This window comes from Sciurus carolinensis, chromosome 4, assembly GCF_902686445.1.
Source record: "Sciurus carolinensis chromosome 4, mSciCar1.2, whole genome shotgun sequence".
Taxonomy (NCBI): domain Eukaryota; kingdom Metazoa; phylum Chordata; class Mammalia; order Rodentia; family Sciuridae; genus Sciurus; species Sciurus carolinensis.
The window spans coordinates 133,481,756-133,503,069 of record NC_062216.1 but is presented as its reverse complement, the minus strand read 5'-3'; the positions used below and the strand labels follow the sequence as shown (position 1 = coordinate 133,503,069).

Below are 21,314 nucleotides of genomic sequence, written 5' to 3'. Positions count from 1 at the left end.
CTCTCTTTCATTCTTCTAGGAGAAAAGAACTCTGCATAAATTTAGAAGCAGGGTTTGGCATGTGAGGGCAGCCCCTCCTCTCCCCTTTTTCTTGGGAACATCTGTCTGCAGAAGCACATATTTTACCCTAGACATTAAATTTTCAGGTCCACTTCTAATGGAAAAAGTGGGTTAGTCTTTTTCATTGTAGAGTTAAGGACTTTGCTTATGTTATGCATACCTAAGACAAGGTTTCCAAGAGTTTTATCAGTAATAAAATTCATATTTGGTGTTCTATACGCATGAGTCTTCTTTTGTTATTGTTTCAGAACTTGAAAAATGAGAAGCGTTTGTGCTTCTTCTTGGGCACTTTGCATTTAATAGTGTCAATGTGTATTTACTTCCTTTATCTTTTGAAAGAGACTCTAGGTTCCTTGATACTGTTACTGCAACCTATTGCCATTAAAGAGAGTCCTGTTCACTCCTGAGAAGCCATATCATGTAATGGTTAAGAGCAATCTTTTCTTTCTGGCTCTGCCATTTGCTATCATATGGTCTTGGGCAATTTACTTACCCTATCTCTGACTCTGTAAATTTGTTATTTAAATGGGGACAGTAGTACTTACCACACAGAGTTATTGCAAGCATTAAATAAACCAATGCACATTAGAATGACTTACCAATGACTAGTTTCTAGGAAGTCCTCAATAAATGGTGGCTGTTATTGCTGTTATTTTCTCAGCACTTAGAATTGTTCTTGACATGTAGTGGGCATTCAATAAATATGCTAATGCCAGTGGATTAAACTGAATTGGGAGGACTAAACTTGCATGACTCCACTTTGAATTCATGAACTCTGATTTGGTCCACAGGGTCTTGTTTCCTATCTCCTGCTTCCTTTTGTAGAGACCTAGGTTTATAGAGGGTCAGCTTTTCATGCTCTCTCTCTCTCTCACACACATACACTATGTCATTGCTATTTCATTATACCTGCAGTTTTATTGGAAGAATATCATAAAATTATTTGAGAAGAGTACTAATGATACCTCAGTGAATCTTCAAATCTCTTAAGATTAAGGATGTTAGTTGTCGTATGCCAAAGTGTGTGCATTTGAAATTTGTTTTCATATTTTTAAACAGTTTTAGGGCTGGAGGACTTTCTGAGATCATTCAGTGCTATCTGAAGACTACAAGGATTAAGTAACCAATAGACTTAGTTCAAGACTTGAACTTCATCCAGCTCTTTCCCACTTTGTTATTTTGGGAAGGAGTACTTTCAGCTTCCCATAACTGAAAAACTGACTGATAATGGCTAAGCAAGTTAAGATTTATTTTTCTTATCTAATCCACTTCTTGGAGATAGGCAGTTGTTGGTTGGTTTTGGCTATTGGCTCAGTGGTGTGGCCAAGGACCGGCTTTTCTAGATCTTATTGGCCCTTCTGACATGGATGCTTGATGGCTATAGTGACTTCTGGCACCAATGCCCTTTCTTGTTCACAAGCAGAAACTTCTACCAACCTACTGTCTCATCCAAAAAAAATGAAACTCTTTCCTGGAAGCTTATTGGCAAAACTGGGTTCCTTAGTCACCCCTACATTGCAGCAAATTCTCTGGTCTTAGGGAAGCAGAGGAGAGGAAGGTTAGAAATTTTCAATTGGTGCAGTGCCAGTCAAAAATGTGTCATCTCTGTTCACTATTCACTTTTATAGCACTTTGATACCATGTATTCTAATATAAAAGTCATTTGTGTGTTACATATTATATCTCAGGGTGATTTCTTCTGTGTCTGCTACATTAACCATCTGAAAGAGTTTTCTGTCTTCATCTTTATCTAATATATGACGTTCCAAAATATTACCATAATCTTTTTTGTATATTTATCATGTACATTAAATATAGTACCTTTAAATTTAATTGACAAAATATATTTTTTTAACAGGATAAGAACCCACTCTACATTAACTGAAAATGTGCTTTCTCATAAAGTACAATTTGATGGTAGGATCATATCAAGGTAATTGTGATTATATTAAATTTTTAATCCTATAATTATAAAGATATATTCTTTTTTCACATAGAAACAATTATGAGATTAGATAAAATTGTACTATTTAAATAAAAAACCATGAATTTAGAAGGTACATTTTTAGGTTATAGCTATTAATCTGTTATATAAAATATAGGAAATATAAAGTTTTAAGAAAAATATTTTAATTAGAAGTTACTTAAAAAGTAATTTAAAATATCATTTAAAAAGAAACTTAGAAGTGAATTTTATAAAGATATGTATTACTACTAAAAGGTTCTAAATTACTTGTCATAACTTCTATGTAAGATGCTTTATTTAATTTTAATGGTTTTACTTAACAGTAGATTATTGGTGGAACAAATGGCAAGGAAGATGATTTTTAAATCTGTTATCTCAGTCTTATAAAATTCCATTAATATATAATGCTACTTGATTTTTTTGTCTATATTTCTGGCAAAATGTACATTTAAAAATTATAATACTTTTCAGTGATTTTTAAACCTATCCATGAAAATAAAAGATAATAAATGTATGTCTTTGAGTGTCATCTTGCAAGCTCAACATTTTATAAGATCCTCTACCCTGTTAATCATCTGTGTTGAACTAGTAATCTTCATTGTGACATATCCATACTCATATCTGCATAAGGAGTTTTTTTCTTCATTCGCATCTAATTTGCAAGCTGTGGCATGGAACCTTATAGCTTCTATAACCTTCATTCATTGCCAAACACTGGGGTTATATTATCTCTTCTTGAGATGCACAATTTTAGTTTATTAATTAATCTGAAAATTGTTCTGTTTGAAAACCTTGCTATTATTCTCTCCTAGAAATGGACGAGATGCCTGCAGAGAACTGATTGGGTTCTTTTTCACTCATGACCAGTCTCTCACACTGTATGAGTATCGGCAATTTGGGAAGAACAGGTGTGCCATCAAACATTGTTAGAACTCTCAGGATGATTATTTCTGGGAGAAACTGAATAACTTTTTACTTCTTTCTCCTTTAACTTCTAGAACAAATGTGCTTCCTTTTATTCAAAAAAACATTTATAGTCATCAGTGTGGACGAAGAAAAGGAAAACAATATCAACTGGATGATTTTTATATTGTAAGTTACAAGTATTCGTGTGCAAGCATTTAGTACCAGATGTTGGGTTGTGTAGTCCTTTGGAAGCACAGGAGCAGATCTTCTAGTCTTGAGTTTATTTCTTTTTTGTTTTTACTGAGCAGGGACATTTGTGTGGATGGGCTAATAGTTGATGTTTCCTCAGAGGATTTTTTCCTCTCTGGCCGAAATCTAAACATGGCATTTATTCACCATAACCCCATCCATTCTACAATGTAGTTTTGTCCAGGAAAGCTTGTCTTTTAGTACTTTTAAAAGCCCTACATGGTTATATCATTGGGTAAGTGGCCACCTCAGTAACATTAGTAGTAATGCTTCACCTAGAGTCAGGTTCTCTGATGGTATGCAGTTTCCTCTGTGGAGGGGTGACCTCTGGACCTATCATATCACTGGTAACCTATTCTTGTGGGTTTCACTTCTTGGAAAACTTCTAGCATCGACGAAATGGAAGAGTTTCCTTCTACTGATCACAGATAATATAGTTTAGTGCTTTGAAATGTTATTTATTATTTATTGAAGTGCTTGAGATTGAACCCAGAGCCTTGCTCATCATTAAATTCACATATTATATAGTGAATAAAATGAAGCACTGTCCATAGCAGTCATTCATGTGATAAATATATATTCACATACAAAACACCAGAGATAGACCAGTGAATAAGTTAGACCCATTCCCTGCTTTTGTGTCACTTATTGTCTAATGAGAAACAAAGTCAGAAGGAGGGGTAGCATGGAACCAGATTGGAAGAATGATGATGTGGTTTTGTGGGGCCAAAGATTATCTCCTGATGAAAGTGCCCTTTCGCCTTAACTAGGAGTTACCTCAATTGGGATGGAAACATACTTGTATGGAAAGGCTGCCAGGCAAAGACAAAGGACCAAAGCAAGAAAGTACATGGATTATTTGGAGAACTAAAAGTAGTTCAGTCTGGTTGGAATGGAGTTCAAGGTGGGGGTTGTCAAGAGAAAAGTGAAGTTTATTAAAAGTAGTCTTATATGAAAGAATTATGTGAAATTTATCAGGGAGTCACTCAAAGAAGAGAAGTGGGTAGAATGGGAGAAGGTGGTATTGTTGGGTTTATAATTTAGAAAAATCTCTCTGATTACAGTGTGTGGAATGGATTGAAGACTGGGTACCCAAGGACTGAATTGGATTGAATTGTATAATCTAGGAGAGAGGTTGTAGCAACTTGAACTAAGCAAATGATTGTAGCTACAAAACTAATTAGAAAAATAAAAAGTATTTAGGAGGTAAACTCAATAAGATGGGATGACCAGTTAGGGAAAGAGTGAGGATGAGGAGAAACTCACCTTTTATTCTTGGATCAAGTGTATGCCACTCAAACTTGCCTCTTGAGATCTAGAGAAATTCAGTTACGACTCCTCTTTTATCACCTGAGGAAAGATGTTTAACGCCTAACATAAGATTACAGGTACTGCTTTCTCTGAGTTGCCATCTCGAACAGTTTGTTGTGGTTGATGGTTTATTCTCACTATCCCCATTCCACAGTACTTTGACCCAGGTGTCGAAATCTGTTTGCTTTTATGATTTCTATGGGAGAAAGGAAGGAAAGAAGAAGAAAAAAAGAAATAAAAAAAGTCAGACATTCATGCATGCATAACCCACATTTATGATTCCTTGTCTGTATGACAAACATTTCAAAAGAGATATTTAAAGAGATTCATATTGTATTAAGGAGGTTTATATTGTTTATATTCTAAACAATGCAGAATTATTGGAAATTTCTGTTCCTAAAATTATCCCTTGGGTACTTTCCATGGTAAAGGACCTCCTCTCCAGTTTTTTTTTTTTTTTTTTTTTTTTTTTTGTCTCTTCCACCTCTTCTCTCGCCCTTAATTTTATATTTATTTATATAGAAATATTCAATCCTGGGGGCTGGGGATATGGCTTAGTTGGTAGAGTGCTTGCCTCGCATGCACAAGGCCCTGGGTTCAATCCCCAGCACCAAAAAAAAAAAAAAAGAAAAGAAAAAGAAAAAGAAAAAAAAGAATATTCAACCCTATTTCTTATTTTTTTATTGGGGTTGGGGGAGGTATTTTCTCCTGCCTTCCAGATATTTCTATGGAACCTATATTTTCATTTTTATATGTCCCATTGGATCTTTTTTCCTAAAACACTTCTTAAAAGAAATTTTAAGTTGTTAATACTCTTAAGAAAATACACATGTGACCCATAGAAACACCTGCATAAAAGTACATCCACATATGTATTCACTCATACGTGTATAAATACAGCATCAAAAACAGTGACAGACTACACAGATAGACCCTTATGCATGCCTATAATAATACACACATATACTTATATGTGTGACCCTGCTACACATATCTCACAGTCTCTTCTTTAGCTTAACATGGTATTATTTATAAGAGACTCTGCAACTTCTCATTCTTAATCTTAACTTCCCTCAACTACACATACAGCCTAGACTGCTGTGTCCAACTAGACATTCTTCCTGGATTATTATGAGCCAAGTCAATATAATATTTTACTTCATCGTTCATAATTCTCCATCTCTCACTTCTGCATTGCAGGTTCTTTGGATCTTCCTTTATACATCTTCTTTTCTATCCTTGACAGTCCATCTATCAATTTTTCTTTCCTGCTCCCAGAAAATCACTCATTTTCTAAGTCTTCCTTAATTTTTGGGTGTTGTTCTATCAAAAAAAAAACTCAGAAAGTTAAAAGGTGAAAGAGGTCAAATCTGACCACACCATCTACAATAGCCCTCCTATTCTTCTTCATTCTTTTTTGGGCTTATGTTTTTGTCAGAGTTTCTATTACCTGACATATATTATGTGTGTATATGTTAATCTATTAATTTTCTGTCATGAGACTATAACTCTTTGAAGGTAATCACTTATCCATCTGGGCTATGACAATGCATCTAGTGTCCTGAAGAGTGACAGATTTTTAGGAGGCACGTGAATAAATAATTTTGAATGAATGGGCTTAAGTTTACATTTTACAATCTTTTTTTTTTTTGTTTATTTATTTATTTTTAACGTTTACATAGGGTAATGATGTTTATTTTTTTTCCCTTCCCCCCCACCTCTCCCACCCCTCTTTTCCCTCTATACAGTCCTTCTTTCCTTCATTCTTACCGCTCTCCTTAGCCTAACTCTAAACCTAACCCTAAACCTAATGCTAACCCCTCCCAACCCCCATTATATGTCCTCATCCGCTTATCAGCGAGATCATTCGTCCTTTAGTTTTTTGAGATTGGCTTATCTCACTTAGCATGATATTCTCCAATTTCGTCCATTTGCCTACATATGCCATAATTTTATCATTCTTCATTGTGGAGTAATATTCCATTGTATAAATATGCCACAGTTTCTTTATTCATTCATCAACTGAAGGGCATCTAGGTTGGTTCCACAATCTGGCTATGGTGAATTGAGCAGCAATGAACATTGATGTGGCTGTATCTCTGTAGTATGCTGATTTTAAGTCCTTTGGGTATAGGCCAAGGAGTGGGATAGCTGGGTCAAATGGTGTTTCCATTCCAAGCTTTCTGAGGAATCTCCACACTGCTTTCCAGAGTGGCTGCACTAATTTGCAACCCCACCAGCAATGTATGAGTGTTCCTTTTTCACCACATCCTCGCCAACACCTATTGTTGCTTGTGTTCTTGATAATCGCCATTCTAATTGGGGTGAGATGAAATCTTAGGGTAGTTTTGATTTGCATTTCCCTTATTACTAGGGATGTTGAACATTTTTTCATATATCTGGTGATTACTTGTACATCTTCTTCTGTGAAGTGTCTGTTCATTTCCTTAGCCCATTTGTTGATTGGATTATTTGTATTCTTCGTGTAGAGTTTTTTGAGTTCTTTATAGATTCTGGAAATTAGCGCTCTATCTGAGGTATGGTTGGCAAAGATATTCTCCCACTCTGTAGGCTCTCTCTTCACATTTCTGAAAGTTTCCTTTGCTGAGAGAAAGCTTTTAAGTTTGACTCTATCCCAGTTGTTGATTCTTGCTTTTATTTCTTGTGCTATGGGAGTCCTGTTAAGGAAGTCTGATCCTAAGCCAACAAGTTGAAGATTTGGACCTACTTTTTCTCCTATAAGATGCAGGGTCTCTGGTCTGATTCCGAGGTCCTTGATCCATTTTGAGTTGAGTTTTGTGTAGGGTGAGAGATACGGGTTTAATTTCATTCTATTGCATATGGATTTCCAGTTTTTCCAGCACCATTTGTTGAAGAGGCTATCTTTTCTCCATTGCATATTTTTGGAACCTTTGTCTAGTATGAGAAAATTGTATTTATTTGGGTTTGTGTCCATGTCCTCTATTCTGTACCATTGATCTACCTGTCTATTTTGGTATCAATACCATGCCGTTTTTGTTACTATTGCTTTGTAGTAGAGTTGAAGATCTGGTATTGCAATACCCCCTGCTTCGCTCTTGCTACTGAGGATTGCTTTAGCTATTCTAGGTTTTTTATTCTTCCAGATGAATTTCATAATTGCTTGCTCTATTTCTGCAAGGTACATCATTGGGATTTTAATTGGAATTGCATTGAATCTGTATAGCACTTTAGGTAGTATAGCCATTTTGACAATATTAATTCTGCCTATCCAGGAACATGGGAGATCTTTCCATCTTCTAAAGTTTTCTTTAATTTCTTTCTTTAGTGTTCTGTAGTTCTCATTGTAGAGGTCTTTCACCTCTTTTGTGAGATTGCATCCCTTCATGCTCAAAACACTAGAAAAAATTGGGGTAGTGGGAACATTCCTAAACATTATAAAGGCAATCTACACTAAGCCCATGGCTAATATCATTCTAAATGGTGAAAAACTGAAAGCGTTCCCCCTAAAAACTGGAACAAGGCAGGGATGCCCTCTTTCACCGCTTCTATTCAACATCGTCCTTGAGACTCTAGCCAGAGCAATCAGACAAACCAAAGAAATTAAAGGGATACAAATAGGAAAAGAAGAACTCAAACTATCCCTGTTCGCTGATGACATGATTATATATTTAGAGGAACCTGGAAATTCCACCAGAAAACTTTTAGAACTCATAAGTGAATTCAGTAAAGTAGCAGGTTACAAGATCAATGCTCATAAATCCAATGCATTTTTATACATAAGTGATGAATCTTCAGAAAGAGAAATTAGGAAAACTACCCCATTCACAATAGCATCGAAAAAAATAAAATACTTGGGAATCAATCTCACATTTTACAATCTTTAAATCTGATTAGTACTCGAACCATTCTTATTCTTAAAGGAACACACGCACAACACACACTTTGGTGCTGGGTATCAAACCTGGGCCTAATATATGCCAGGCAGGTGCTCTGCCATTGAGCTATACCTTCAGTGTCTGAGGAGTAATTTTTAGTATTTTTATTTTTGTGCTAAGAGCACTAAAGCAAAGGATCATGGATATCAAATTCTTAGTCAGTGGAGGCTGCATGAAGGAATGTATGAATGCAAAAGAACCATGCAGGGTATAAGCTTATTTCCAGCGTGCTGACAGTTGTGGAAGTGCAGCATATTGATAACTAGTTTCCTGAAAGTTCTCACTAGATGTCAGTGAGGCAGAATATTTGCCCACTTGGGGGGAAAACTCAAACTTTGCATTTGAAGTATATGTAAAATTTGCCAAGTTTTACAGTCAAACATGTTTAAATGTTTACCTAAAAGTGAGAATTATTATTATTTTTAAATTTTCCAGCTTGTCTTTGAAAAATACACAAAATCTCACTTATTTTCTTCTGGAAAATGAAAAATGTTGCACTTACCTTTCTTAGATGACATCCACACCTACGGAACTTTAGGTTAATGGCCTTAAGAGATTGAGTGTTTTGGAAGACAGAAGTCTAATTTTTATTTCTGGAATAGGTAACCAAGAAAATTTTGAAATTTTCTTCTAATTATTTTTTGACAATCTATTAAGTTCTTATTTTGATGAATTATTGTGCTTTTTTTCCCTGGATATGTGAAAATGGCCTAAAAGTAATCTTTTGTCATAGAGAAACTTGGTAGAGATTATCTATCCTTTCATTTCATTTTTAATTTTATTTTATATTCAATTATAGACATAAGGCTACCTGTTATTGAGGAGAGAGCTTAGTACACTTTTCAATTGCATATTGATTACTTTTCAGCTTTTCAGTGGTATTAATATGTGCTTATATGTATAATATGCTTGAATTTTTGTTTGGCACAGAAGAGCACTGTAAGGTAGTAGGCCTCAAAACTTTGGGGTCAAATTCTCTACTTTAATGGTTCTGCCTTGATTCATCTACAGTCTCAACTTTGGATGTTAATTTGACTTCTCCTGACCTGCTGCTGCTGCTTTTTTTATTTCCCCATAAAAAGAATATTTGGGCAGTACATTGAAGCAAATAGGCAAAGAAGCTCTGTTTACCCCTAAATTCACCCAGCTCATTAACTTGCCAGATCTGGAACCCATCTTCAGCTTTAGCTGGGAAGCTTCATGTCACTGCTTTCTACTTTCTCAGTTGAAAAATATTTTAAGGATTAATTTCATGACTGGTGTTGGGGGAACAGAATTTGAAACCTAGCAAATCTCCCACAGAAGTACTAAGGAAAATAGTTTTATTATTGAAAAAGTATTAAGCCAGAATGTAATGAACATCATAGGCAACTTGGTAAGAGATGGCAAAGACAGAAATCTCACACTATTTGTGTAGTGAGAAAGACATAACCCATCGCATACAAGTAACTTGCCCTTAAGGAAGAGGATTGGACAGCACCATTTGTCACACATAGTTCATCCTAGATTCACCTTGTAATTGGGATGACTGTCTGGGTTAGCTTAATGACCTTATCCAGAGAAAACAGAATTTTCATCTTTGTGACAGAAAGTAGTTTTTCACTTGAAGCAAGGTGCCTAAGGAAATCAGGCTCCTACCTTCTCACAGAAATTGGGAGATAAGAGTGCTGTTGCCTTGATGTTTACATTTCAAAAAGTGGCTCCCAGGACTTACAGAAAGATTTTCCTAAGACAGAGAGCCAATTTTCAAAAGAGTTTATATACATCTCAAAGAAAGGAGGAAGTATTTACATTGCCATTAAAAATGTTCTGAAATAACTATTCTAAGGAAAAAGAAGGGAGGGAAATTTCTCTCCTTATATTCAATAGGAAGAACTAAACCTCTTAATTAGTATTTGGCCTTACACTGGTCAAATGTATGTATATGAACAGAAATTAAAATAGTAATTTTCTAAGTGGCTTAAGGATTTTGTCAGTGAATCTTGATGCTCTAATTAGGTAAATATTAGATTTTATATTTATGAGACGTCTGTCATCAAAAGACCAGGTGATAGAATGATACATTCGTTATAGTTCACCAATTCACATTATATCTTTTCTACTTCTCTATTTAGGGATGTCATAATTTTGATGGAACTAATTTGTCCTTATTTCCCTGTGACTATTATTAAAAATTCTGGGTTTCTTATATTGCAGACAATTTTTTGTTTACATGGACTGTTAAATAGAAAGTTGTGCTAATTAATGGGGGTATTAGTTCCTTTTTTTCCTATTATATTAGCTGAAGCCTGTGTAGTTTCTAAATAGTCTCCAAATATGCCTTACCTTTATTAAAATATACCATGTCACATATAATCAAAATCAAATATTTTAAATTTGCATTAGTTGGATTTTATATCTTGTATACTTTCTAGCTTTAAATATTTTACCTGTTATTTCTTCAGGGTGCAACCTTGACATTTTTGAGCTCTGATCACCCAAGCCTTCCAGAAAGCATGAAAGAAAATATACTACTTAGACTTCGAATTACAAATATCGATCAAATAGCTTTGGATTCTCTGAAGTAAGTCAAATAGACATTTGCTATTTTAAAAGTAAGTGAAAACACAATTTTTTTATTATCTTAAAATAAGATTCTATCACAATACATTTAGACTTTAAAGTTTTTTTTTTTAAAGCATTGTTGTGTAACATATTTATGTGTTATCTGGCTCTCAAATACATTCCATATGTGGGGAAAGTTATAATCAATTAAAAATTTAAAATATCCCATTTTATCTTAAAGATAACTTATCAATTTATCTTTGCTCTCACACTTTCATTTTACCAAATACTGCCAAAGTTTTATTTTAAATTTGGGATATCAGTATAATTATCATAATAGTTTTCCCCACATTGTTCGTGTGGTGCTATTCTTAGCATAAAAAATATCTCAGGTCCCATATGCTTATAGTATTCATTGATCAATCATATGCATAGTGAAAAAATAATGCTGTGAATCAAACACTGATTAAAAGATTTTGAGTTTTTTAAAACTACAGGAGTACACACACACACATTACATATGCAAACAACAGACATAGTGTTTTCTTGTTACTAAATACGAATCAAAATGACAATAATTGATGTGTACTGTATGTTCATGTAGGGCTACATCCCACAAATTGGTGTAAGGGAATCCTCATTTGTTATTTCCTGTATTTCTAAAATTGAATTCATTTTGTGGGACTTCTTTAAAACAGCAAGAAGTGTAAGCTTCACAAAGTAGAAATTTTGTGTTTAGTTTTAATTAAGTCTTTAAAGAACATTGAGCCAGCTATACAGGTAGTTCTTGGAAGGTTTTAAAGATTTTAACTCTTAACTGTCCTAGGCATCAAAGCAGCCGGCAAAGTTGGGACTTGGTTGAACTCTGTACTCTTCCAAGACTTTTGAGGGTTTCTGAGTTTGGAGCAGCAGAGAACATAGAGTTTCTGTACTCGAGATTGTGAAATACAGTATATTTTTATCATTGTGAACATGTCAATTGCAGAACTACTTCAGTGAAATATGAAAAAGATATAATTAGTCAAGAAGCCAATGATAGGCTGGTCTTCAAGGCTGTTCAAGGTATGCATTTGCATTCTATCTCAAATACTAGTTTTAATTTTTACCTGTTTTTGTTTCACTCAGTGAAAGCAGTTTTTTTGAGATATTTCTCAGTTTTATAGCACTTGGTGTATGTTTCTTATTTGTTTTTTTAAAGTGTATACATTTATTTATTAAAATATGTTTAGGATTTCTTCTATACTAATAGTCCTGAATAAATGTGAATTATGAACTTAAAAATTTTAGAAAGGACTAGATCATATGAGTTGTATTCATGAACTAAATAAAGATTACATTGATTTTCATAATGCTTGTCTTACGCATCAAATGATGTCTTAAAAAGATTTGTGATGGTCTAGTATAAAAGTAAAATTGTTGGACTGGGATGGCTCTAGTCTTGGCCATTCATTAGACATGTGACTTAGGTAAATCCCATGAACCTCTTTCTTAATCTCTAAAATGAGGATAATAATACCTGTCTTATTAACTTTCTAGGCTTGTTGTATGTAATAAATAGGATATATATACATATATATATGTATATATATGCACACACACACACACACATGCACACACACACACATACATACATGCTTTTAAAACTAAATAATTTTACAGATTTTCTTTTAGGAGTCCAGTCTTATAACCACTGCAGCATACTAGGCTGTAATAGACAATTCCTTTGTTGGATCTCCTAGTCCAGAGGGAAGAAAATATTATACAAATAATCACAGAAATAAAAAACACCTTATGAATTTTGATGAATCCCAAGATATTACTTAAAGATAACAGATTCACAATAAGAAGGCTAGAAACATTTCATGGCTGTCTGAGATTAGTATTTGAAATCAGATATTCTTCATACTATTGTTAGTAGTTTTTTCTATTTGTAGTTTTTATCACCATTGAATCTAATGACATTTGTTCTTTTCTCCAATATATTAAATCTAATAACTGCTTTAGTAAAGTTACCAATACTTTTTTGAGTAAATCTGATCCAAACTGCATTAAGTGAAATAACTAAGCTACAAAAGACTCTAGGAACCTGAGCATATGACTTTCTATGAAGTTCTGAAAAGAAGGGTTACTTTAGATATACAATTATAGGACAGCAATCTAAAACCTTGATGCTGCTTAACATCTTAGCTGCAATTTGATGGCATCAAACTAGTTATAAATTTTGTACTTTTTTAAAAAATTTGAAACATTTAGACTACTTTCTTGCTAATAGAGGGAAACATTATTTTAAAATGTAACACTTTAAACTTTCACCACACAGTGGCGCTATAGTTCTTGTATATTTACATGTGGTTGTATATGTAATCCTTTTTATTAAAAATGTTCTGTTTTCTAGTCTTTTGTCAGTCATACTTCTGATTTGGTTCAATATTCACATTATTTCCATTACATAAAATTTCATTTTCTTACAAGAGAAACACCTGCAGTTTGATACCTTTGTGAATATTAACAATTAGTTTCCATCTCTCTTTTTGTTAAAACAGATGTGCTAAAAGAAAAACTACATAAAAGAGGTGTTCGTATTTTGACTGGATTGGGAAAATACTTTCAACAATTGGACAAGGAAGGAAATGGGCTTTTAGATAAGGCAGATTTGAAGCAAGCTCTGAAAGTATTTCACTTGGGAGTGTCTGAAGAAGTATGTACTAAGGAAAATTTTCTGCAGCAGAGTTTTCTTGGGTGGCATTATTCACTTTTCTTCTGAAATTTTAGTAACTCATTTGTATTCTTCTTGCCCTATTGTCCATATAAAGCAACCAGGCAAAAGTCCTATTGGTTTTTGAAAGCTCAGTGTTCATTTCTATACAATACACTTATTAAGAGCTTAGTACTCAGGCATTGTGCTAGGCTCTGAGGAGACATACTGTCTACTCTCACAATCTTCATAATTGAGGAAAATTATTTTGAAATTACATATGTATGAAGTAGAGAATGTTTTTGGTACACATGGGATGGTATCTAATTCCACACCAGGTGATAGAGAAGGAAAGAGAAGATCATGGGAGGGATTCTGGAGGATACATCTAGGCTGAGTTTTGAAGGACAAGGAAGAATTAACTAGGAGTTAAGGGAGGAGGAGACTGTGGATCAGACTGCAGATATTTCATGAACAGGAGAGCCTATGTGAAGGCATGGAAGGGGAGGGAGTAGCCTGTTTCCCAAGCCACAGATGGTGATCTTCTACTAAGTCTTTACGTGCTACATCTCATTCCCATTTAGGCCACAGCTTTCTCGACACACGGTATTGCTGTGACACTTCTGTCTAAAAAAGCACCACCTTCTGAACTCTGAGTCTTTCTGTATCAATTTCCCATTTTTATTTTTTCATGTCATATTGTGAATGTGTCTGGCTGTGCCTGCAAGTAGAACTTAGGTCCCATGAGGGTAGGGACCCGGTTGCTTCTGGTCCCATTATTTCTCTAGCACCTCTAATGGGACCTGGCATACAGCAAGTGCTAAATAAATAGTGCCTTAGTTTCAACAGACACATGTGGAAGCAAGAGAAATAGAAGAAAGGGGAGAAATGAGTCTGGTACACTACATGCTAGTTTCGATTATGTTCTAGCAGCATATGAATTTGACTCATATCAAGGATTTCAACTAAAGGATTCTTTGGCATTGTTCTCTTTTTCCTCAAAGAGTCTCATTATAAGGTATAGTCTATTTTGTGAAAGAAATCCCAGAAATTATATTTGTGAGATTCAGGTTCAAGTTTTAGTCCTATGGCTTTAACTGTGTGTTCTTGGACAAGGCTTTTAACTTTTCTGGTTGACAGGCTATCTGTGAGCAATTCTGAGGTGATTGCCCTAGTAAGACTGTGTGGAAGTTCAAATGAAAAAGTTAAATGGGAATATGCCTTATCAGCTGCAAAGTCCTGTGCCCACATGATATTGCTTGTCACTTATCATTGTAACATACCCGCTCCTTCTGCTCCTTGGGTTTTTTATGATGTGTAAGTTTGTGGCCCACCTAGTGATACACACCAGGGATCATACACCCTCACCTCTTTTTTTTTTTTTTTGTAGATTAAAAATAAAGCAGGAGTAGGATATTAGAAAACCTTGATGTTTGTTTTTAATATTACAAGTAATCAGTAATTGATAGCTTGAGACCAGATACTTTGACCCAAATTAGTGATTTTCCTATATCACTGCAGTTCTTCCTCTTTTGATTATTTGTTAAATATTTGGTTAGATTTATAAGTAAAACTGAAGCAATCATGTAAGACTTCTAACATAGGGATAACATATAAGAATGTGAGTAAACCTTCCCTTTTTCATGTTTGTTAAATAATATTCCTCTTATGTTTCCTGTCACATCACTAGAACCTGCTCTTGCAATGATGAGCATGAGCAAGAGGCTTAAGAATAAGATATAAGAGTCACCCACATAGACCTAATTGTGGAACTAGAAAATGTTTCTGGGAAGACATTATCATTCTCCCTGATTTGAAACAAACAAACAAAAAATTGATCTGCACCTTGAAGAGCCTAATTTATATAGAAATATCAATGAATTTACTCCAGGTTTTTCAGCTGAATTGCTTTCCATTCTATGCCATGTCTAGAGTACCTAAATTTGTTTCCACTTATGTAAAATTACTCAATTCTTGAAAATAACAACTTTTAAGCTTTAAGAAATACCTTTTAATTCTAGTATTCTATTGAGTTGGGTGAACAAATCTGTCTTCTCCTGTTCATATTACTCATAATTTTAAAGGTCAAGCTCATTTTCAATTCAACCGCACCGACACATAAAATCTCTGTAATGCACAGGGCATTATGATAAACAAAAATATGTATGGCTGTTGAGAATTGAAGGGAAGAAGGGCACTTGGGAGATTTAGTTTTTCTAATTAAAGTTTTATTTGAAAAAAATAGGAGGAAGTGGAAGAGGATATTTTTTGAGTATTTATTTGCCAAGTAGTTCACTAGATGTTTTCTTTAGTATTGTTTAAAGCTAACAACTTGATTGAAACAGTGACAATATATTTATCTGAGTTTAAGGAACTGCATTCTGTAATTTCTTTGTTATCAAGAATGCTGTGAATAGAGCATCTCTTTTTAAATAGTGCATTTACCAAAGAAGGAAATGGAAATGGCAAAGTGAGCAAACCAAATTATATAAGTATACATTTCAGTGTGAATTATGTAGTAATATTAGAATCATTCAAATCATCTTTGCTTTGAAATGTGAAGACCAGCAGGAATACAATTAGTGGTCAAATGCTGTTGGAGGTGTTTCAGAACCTGAAGTGACTTTTGAATTGTCATAGATATAGCACATTAAAAATAATAAAATATTTAAATCCAGTACATGGTAGCTATTTCTGTCTGTCTATCTATCTATTGATATCTATTGAACTTTAAGTGATTAATTTGTAACCAGAACATGGGCTGAGTTGCAGGGTTCAGTGGGTATACAGAGAGAAAAAGGGAGATGTTGGTCAAAGGGTACAAAATTTCAGTTAGGCAGAAGGCTCTAGTGATCTATTGCACAGTATGGTAACTACAGTTAGTAATAGTGTATTGTGTATTTCAAAATAGCCCAAAACAGGATTTTAAATATTTTCACCATGGAGAAATAATAAATATGTGAGGTGATATGTTAATATCTTCATATGAAGATACTCTGATTTTATCATTCTATAATTAATAAAGTATTGAGAGATCAGATTGCATTCCACAAATATATACAATTGTCAATCAAAAATAAAACAATTTTTATTTATTTAAGATAAATTTGTGAGTTAATGCTCCCCTAAATTGTTCTTAACTTTATAGAACTATTCACTTCAGATTTCCATTAAGTAGTTTTCATAATGTTTTGTTTGGATTGATATGTAACTTTCTGAATTTTCTTAATAGGTGAGCTCCCTTGTCTAGAGCTATAGAAGATGTAACCAAAATATGACTATAACAGGTTTTTTTGTGTGTGACTGTATATAACTTAGAGATTTAACAATGAACCCTGTGACTAATTTCTAGGATTTTGAGTCTTTGTGGCTAATTCTGAGTAGCAGCAGCAATGACGAGGGCAAGGTGGATTATGGAGAATTCAAACGGGCCATTATTGGTGAAATGAATGAATATAGGAAATCATTTGTTCGAAAGGTAACTGCTAAGTAACCTTTTAAATTATTACTTTTAATATGTCATTAGGTTCATTATTTGAAAATTTTAACAAATTACCATTTATAGTGTGTCACTTAATTGTACCTGTAAAGCATGTTGGGTTTAGTAAACACAAAATAAATGCATATGCATGCAGATTTACCCAAAATAAAGTGAAATAGCTTCTGCATAAGTTTTAGAAAAATAGGATACAAGGAAAAGAATTTGAAATCAAATTTTGTTCATGAATTACTGCCTGTATAAATTGCTAGCTGTTTGACTTTTTGTGTTATGAAATATCCCTGAGCCTCAGTTTCCTATCTCATGGAGTTGATACAAGGATTGAATGAAGTGATAGATGTAAAATTCTTAGCATTGTGACTCCCTTTGCCAATGCTCAACACATGTTATTTTAAGATAATAACTAAATGTGTTTCTCTGGCCTTTATAATATGCATGTTAAATGATAAAATGAGGATCACAATATCATACTAAATTGGTATTAAAATAGGAGGATCCCCAGTGTTTATAGAAAACGACATATTACCTGACTTTGGTGGCCATTTTCAGATTATAACTTTGAGCGATATAGTTTTCTTTTTCTTTTGTATGTGGACCTAATACAACGTGTGCGCGCACGCGCACGTGTGTTTTAATGTTAGCCTTGAAACAAAGCTATTCTGTTTAAAGTGGGATATTCAATTATATCAGGTATAAATATCAAATAGAAATTAGAAATAAATATCAAATAGAAATTTGCCTTTGCTGAATCAAGAGACAAAATGAAAACCTTAAATGAAACACATTCACCACATAGCACTTGTTTTTACTCATTTGTACTTCATATGTTCTGGTGATAGGTTTGAGTGTCAGGAGTAGAAATTGAATCATTTTCCTTTTTGTATACCTTGGTACTGGGAATAGAGGGGAAAATAAGAGTTATAGAGTATTCTGTTAGTTTGCTAGGGTAGCCATTATCAAAATACACACATTATATTACTGGAACAAGATAATTTATTTCCTTACAGCTTGGACACTAGAAGTCCAAGAGGAGGAGATCAGCAGGGTTGGTCTCTTCTAAGGCCTCTCCCTAGCTTGCAGCTGACTGCACTTTCACTGTGTCCTCACATGGTTGTCTGTTCTGTTTGTGTCCTTCTCTCTCTCTTTCTCTCTCTCTTTCTCTCTCTCTCTCTCTCTCTCTCTTTCTCTCTCAGTAGGAAAACTAGTCGTAATGGATTAGGATGTACCCTAAAGATTCTATTTTAGCTCAATTACATCCTTAATGGCCCTGTCTCCAAATACGATCACATTCTGAGGCACTGGGGGTTAGGGTTCAACCTAAGAATTTGGAGAGGTTTGATTTAGTTTACAGCAGGTACCAGATTTCTGTGAATTCATGAACTCAATAGTGTGAATAAATAAAACATTCTAGTTTTGACTCTTCTGCCAATGCAGGATGTTGCTTTGGGAAGCTTGTGCATTTTAATGTGCCTAATCATATTCCCAACAAAGTTTTTTTGATGTTTTATAATACTGAGACTTGTATTGAATTAGAGGAGCAGTAAAATAACTAGCATTTCAAAAGGTAATGTTAAATTTCAAGAAATAGGTTAATAACACTCATTTAAAGCTATATTACCTTTTCATTGATTTTAGTGAAGGGATATTTGCAAGTTCACTTTTTGCATAAAATAGTCCCCCTGGTGATTTGTTTTGATCAATTAGCAGTTTCATATGAGTCTTGAAGCTGGAAGTTACCCAAAAGATTTTTTATCCTGCTCTTCAGTTTGCAGAGAAGGAAAGCCAGGGCAACAGAGGTTAGCTTACTTTCTCAAGGTTAGCATGCTAGAAGGTGGTAGAAGTAAATATTTGAGTATGAGTTTCCTAATATCTTGCTTCATTATCTTTTTTCCTATATTTATGATGTTTCCTTCATATTTCAACTTAGTGCATTTAAACTATCCTGTTTATATAGCTCAGAAAGAACTTACTGCAAAATAAATAATTAGGTTCTTGTGTGTAATGATTTCATAGAAAAAATAACATTTCCCTATTTAGGTTTTTATGAAACTGGATTTTAACAAAACTGGCATTGTGACTCTCACAGACATAAGAAAATGTTATTGTGCCAAGAAGCATCCTCAAGTAATTTCAGGTAATTGTTATGAGTCAAAATGCATTTGATTTCTAAAATGTTAGTTAATAAAAGCATCATCTTTAAGTTTAAAGCATTGAATGAGGAAGGAAAAAACTAACTTTTGTTTGAACCACAAACTTGAGAGCTATTTACCCATTTTTATTTAAAAGTTCTTAGGTTTATTGTTTGAATTTCTTCCCCCCTTCACCCCCCCCCCCCCCGTACTGGGGGTTGAACCCAGGGTATCCCTAGTCCTCATATTCTTTATTTTGACAGAGTCTCACTAAGTTGCCCAGGCTGGCCTCGAATTTGCCACCCTCCTGCCTCAGCCTCCTGAGTAGTTGGGATTACAGGTGTAAAAGGAAGTCCAGCTTTGATATTTATAATTGATACAGAACTCTTAATTTTTGCTTAGAAGAGGATTGATGAACTTGAGTTTAAAAGACCAGAGTTAGAAAATAGGTAATGCCAGTTCTCAGGGTTAGTTTTACTGTTTCTTCTTACATGTTTATCTATACTTGAGAATTTTTGGCAGAATAAGGAAATGCCCTTCTCTGGGGATGGAATTATGTATGATTTATATATATATATATATATACACACACATATACATATCTCCCCAAATATACATATATTACATACATATATATACAAATATATATACATATATATATTTGGGGATATAGCAAATTTCTCAAAGTAATTTTAGAAATTCAGTTCCTATTGTATATCTCCAGACTATTTTTACAAAATTGATTTATAAAATAATTCTTAATTATAAAGAAAGAATTTGGCCACCACTAATCTCCTTTCCATTACATTTTTCTTCAGAGATGTAAAAGTTACTCTCATTTAACATATGTATTTCTGTCCTTAATCTATGAATTTTAGTAGCCATATATCTACTATAAATATCTACTACTTTTTGAAGCTTTTTTTTCCCCCTGAGATGAAAGGTATATTAAATGTATTGCTATATATGCACTTGGCTTTTTATAGTCAACAGTGTGTTTGGAGCTATTTACATGTTAATGCATATTGAATCACTTTGTTTTTACCTTCTACATATTATTAGTTTCACAAATCAATATCTTACAATTTTTATAGCCTATTGGTAGGCTTTTAATTTCTAATTATTGATATACAACCAATAAAGCAACACATAAGCTTATTTGTAACTGTAGGCTCACTTTCTTCTGATTCCTTGGAACTATATCAACACCTAAAATTAGTTGAATATCTATATTTTGAACTTTAATTATATTTCCAAATTATATTGTATGATGACCATACTATTGGAGAATTCTTTTCCTTCACAATTTTGCCAGCAGTTTGGCTTTTTTGTCATTTGGTAAGTTAAATTTTTTTTATTTGCATTTCCTTGGTTACTAGAGAATATTTATTGACCATTTGTTCATATTTTATGACTATTGATCATCTTTTATGAAGTTTCTGATGTATCATTTTAATTATATAGTACTAATGTGGAAGACTATTACTTAAATAATAATAGAATTGGTTTTGATGATTAGTGTCATCACTGGTTCCAAATTTCCAATATTTTTGTTTATTTTTTCTTTTTGTCTTCTCAAGTTGCTTAAGTAGCTTTAGTTTTATTTTGTATCACTGAAATGTGGAGAGTTTGGCTTTTGTTGCTGGGTCTTTGTTTCAGAATTTTTGTACTTGATCTTTGCACTCATATTAAAGAGGATTAGCCAGTAAGCTAAACACTCTTAAAAAGAGAAACACCTGTTATTAGTTTTTAGAAAAGAAAAACTGTTGTTATCTATCATTGCAAAGTAGGACAAAAATTGTATATGATTTACAATTAATTTCATTTTAAGGCTTTTATACCACATATAATTTTATTTGACTAATAGAAAATATTCTTTTGTTATTTTAAGTAATTTATTACAAAAATTATTTTAAAGTCTAACAGAAATGGAATATCTCAGATGTGTTTCTGCGTAATGGTATTAGATGTATTTGTTATGGTAAATATTTCTAATCTTTAAGAGTAGTGAAAGCAAATTAAGTTGTAGATGGTAGAA

At 33.6% G+C, this 21,314-nt stretch overlaps 1 protein-coding gene across 6 annotated transcripts in view; it reads left to right on the top strand.

Moving 5' to 3' along the window:
* Nucleotides 1-21,314, top strand: part of Caps2 (calcyphosine 2) — a 50,650-nt gene that overhangs the window by 27,493 nt on the left and 1,843 nt on the right. For 5 of the 6 annotated variants that reach the window (XM_047550340.1, XM_047550337.1, XM_047550338.1 and 2 more), the window contains 8 exons: nt 1,919-1,993; nt 2,839-2,934; nt 3,025-3,118; nt 10,854-10,972; nt 11,939-12,015; nt 13,497-13,651; nt 17,001-17,126; nt 19,185-19,281. In XM_047550340.1, coding sequence (XP_047406296.1) covers nt 1,919-1,993; nt 2,839-2,934; nt 3,025-3,118; nt 10,854-10,972; nt 11,939-12,015; nt 13,497-13,651; nt 17,001-17,126; nt 19,185-19,281 — 839 coding nt within the window. The remainder of the gene's footprint in view (nt 1-1,918; nt 1,994-2,838; nt 2,935-3,024; nt 3,119-10,853; nt 10,973-11,938; nt 12,016-13,496; nt 13,652-17,000; nt 17,127-19,184; nt 19,282-21,314) is intronic. The other variant, XM_047550342.1, reaches the window with a different exon arrangement.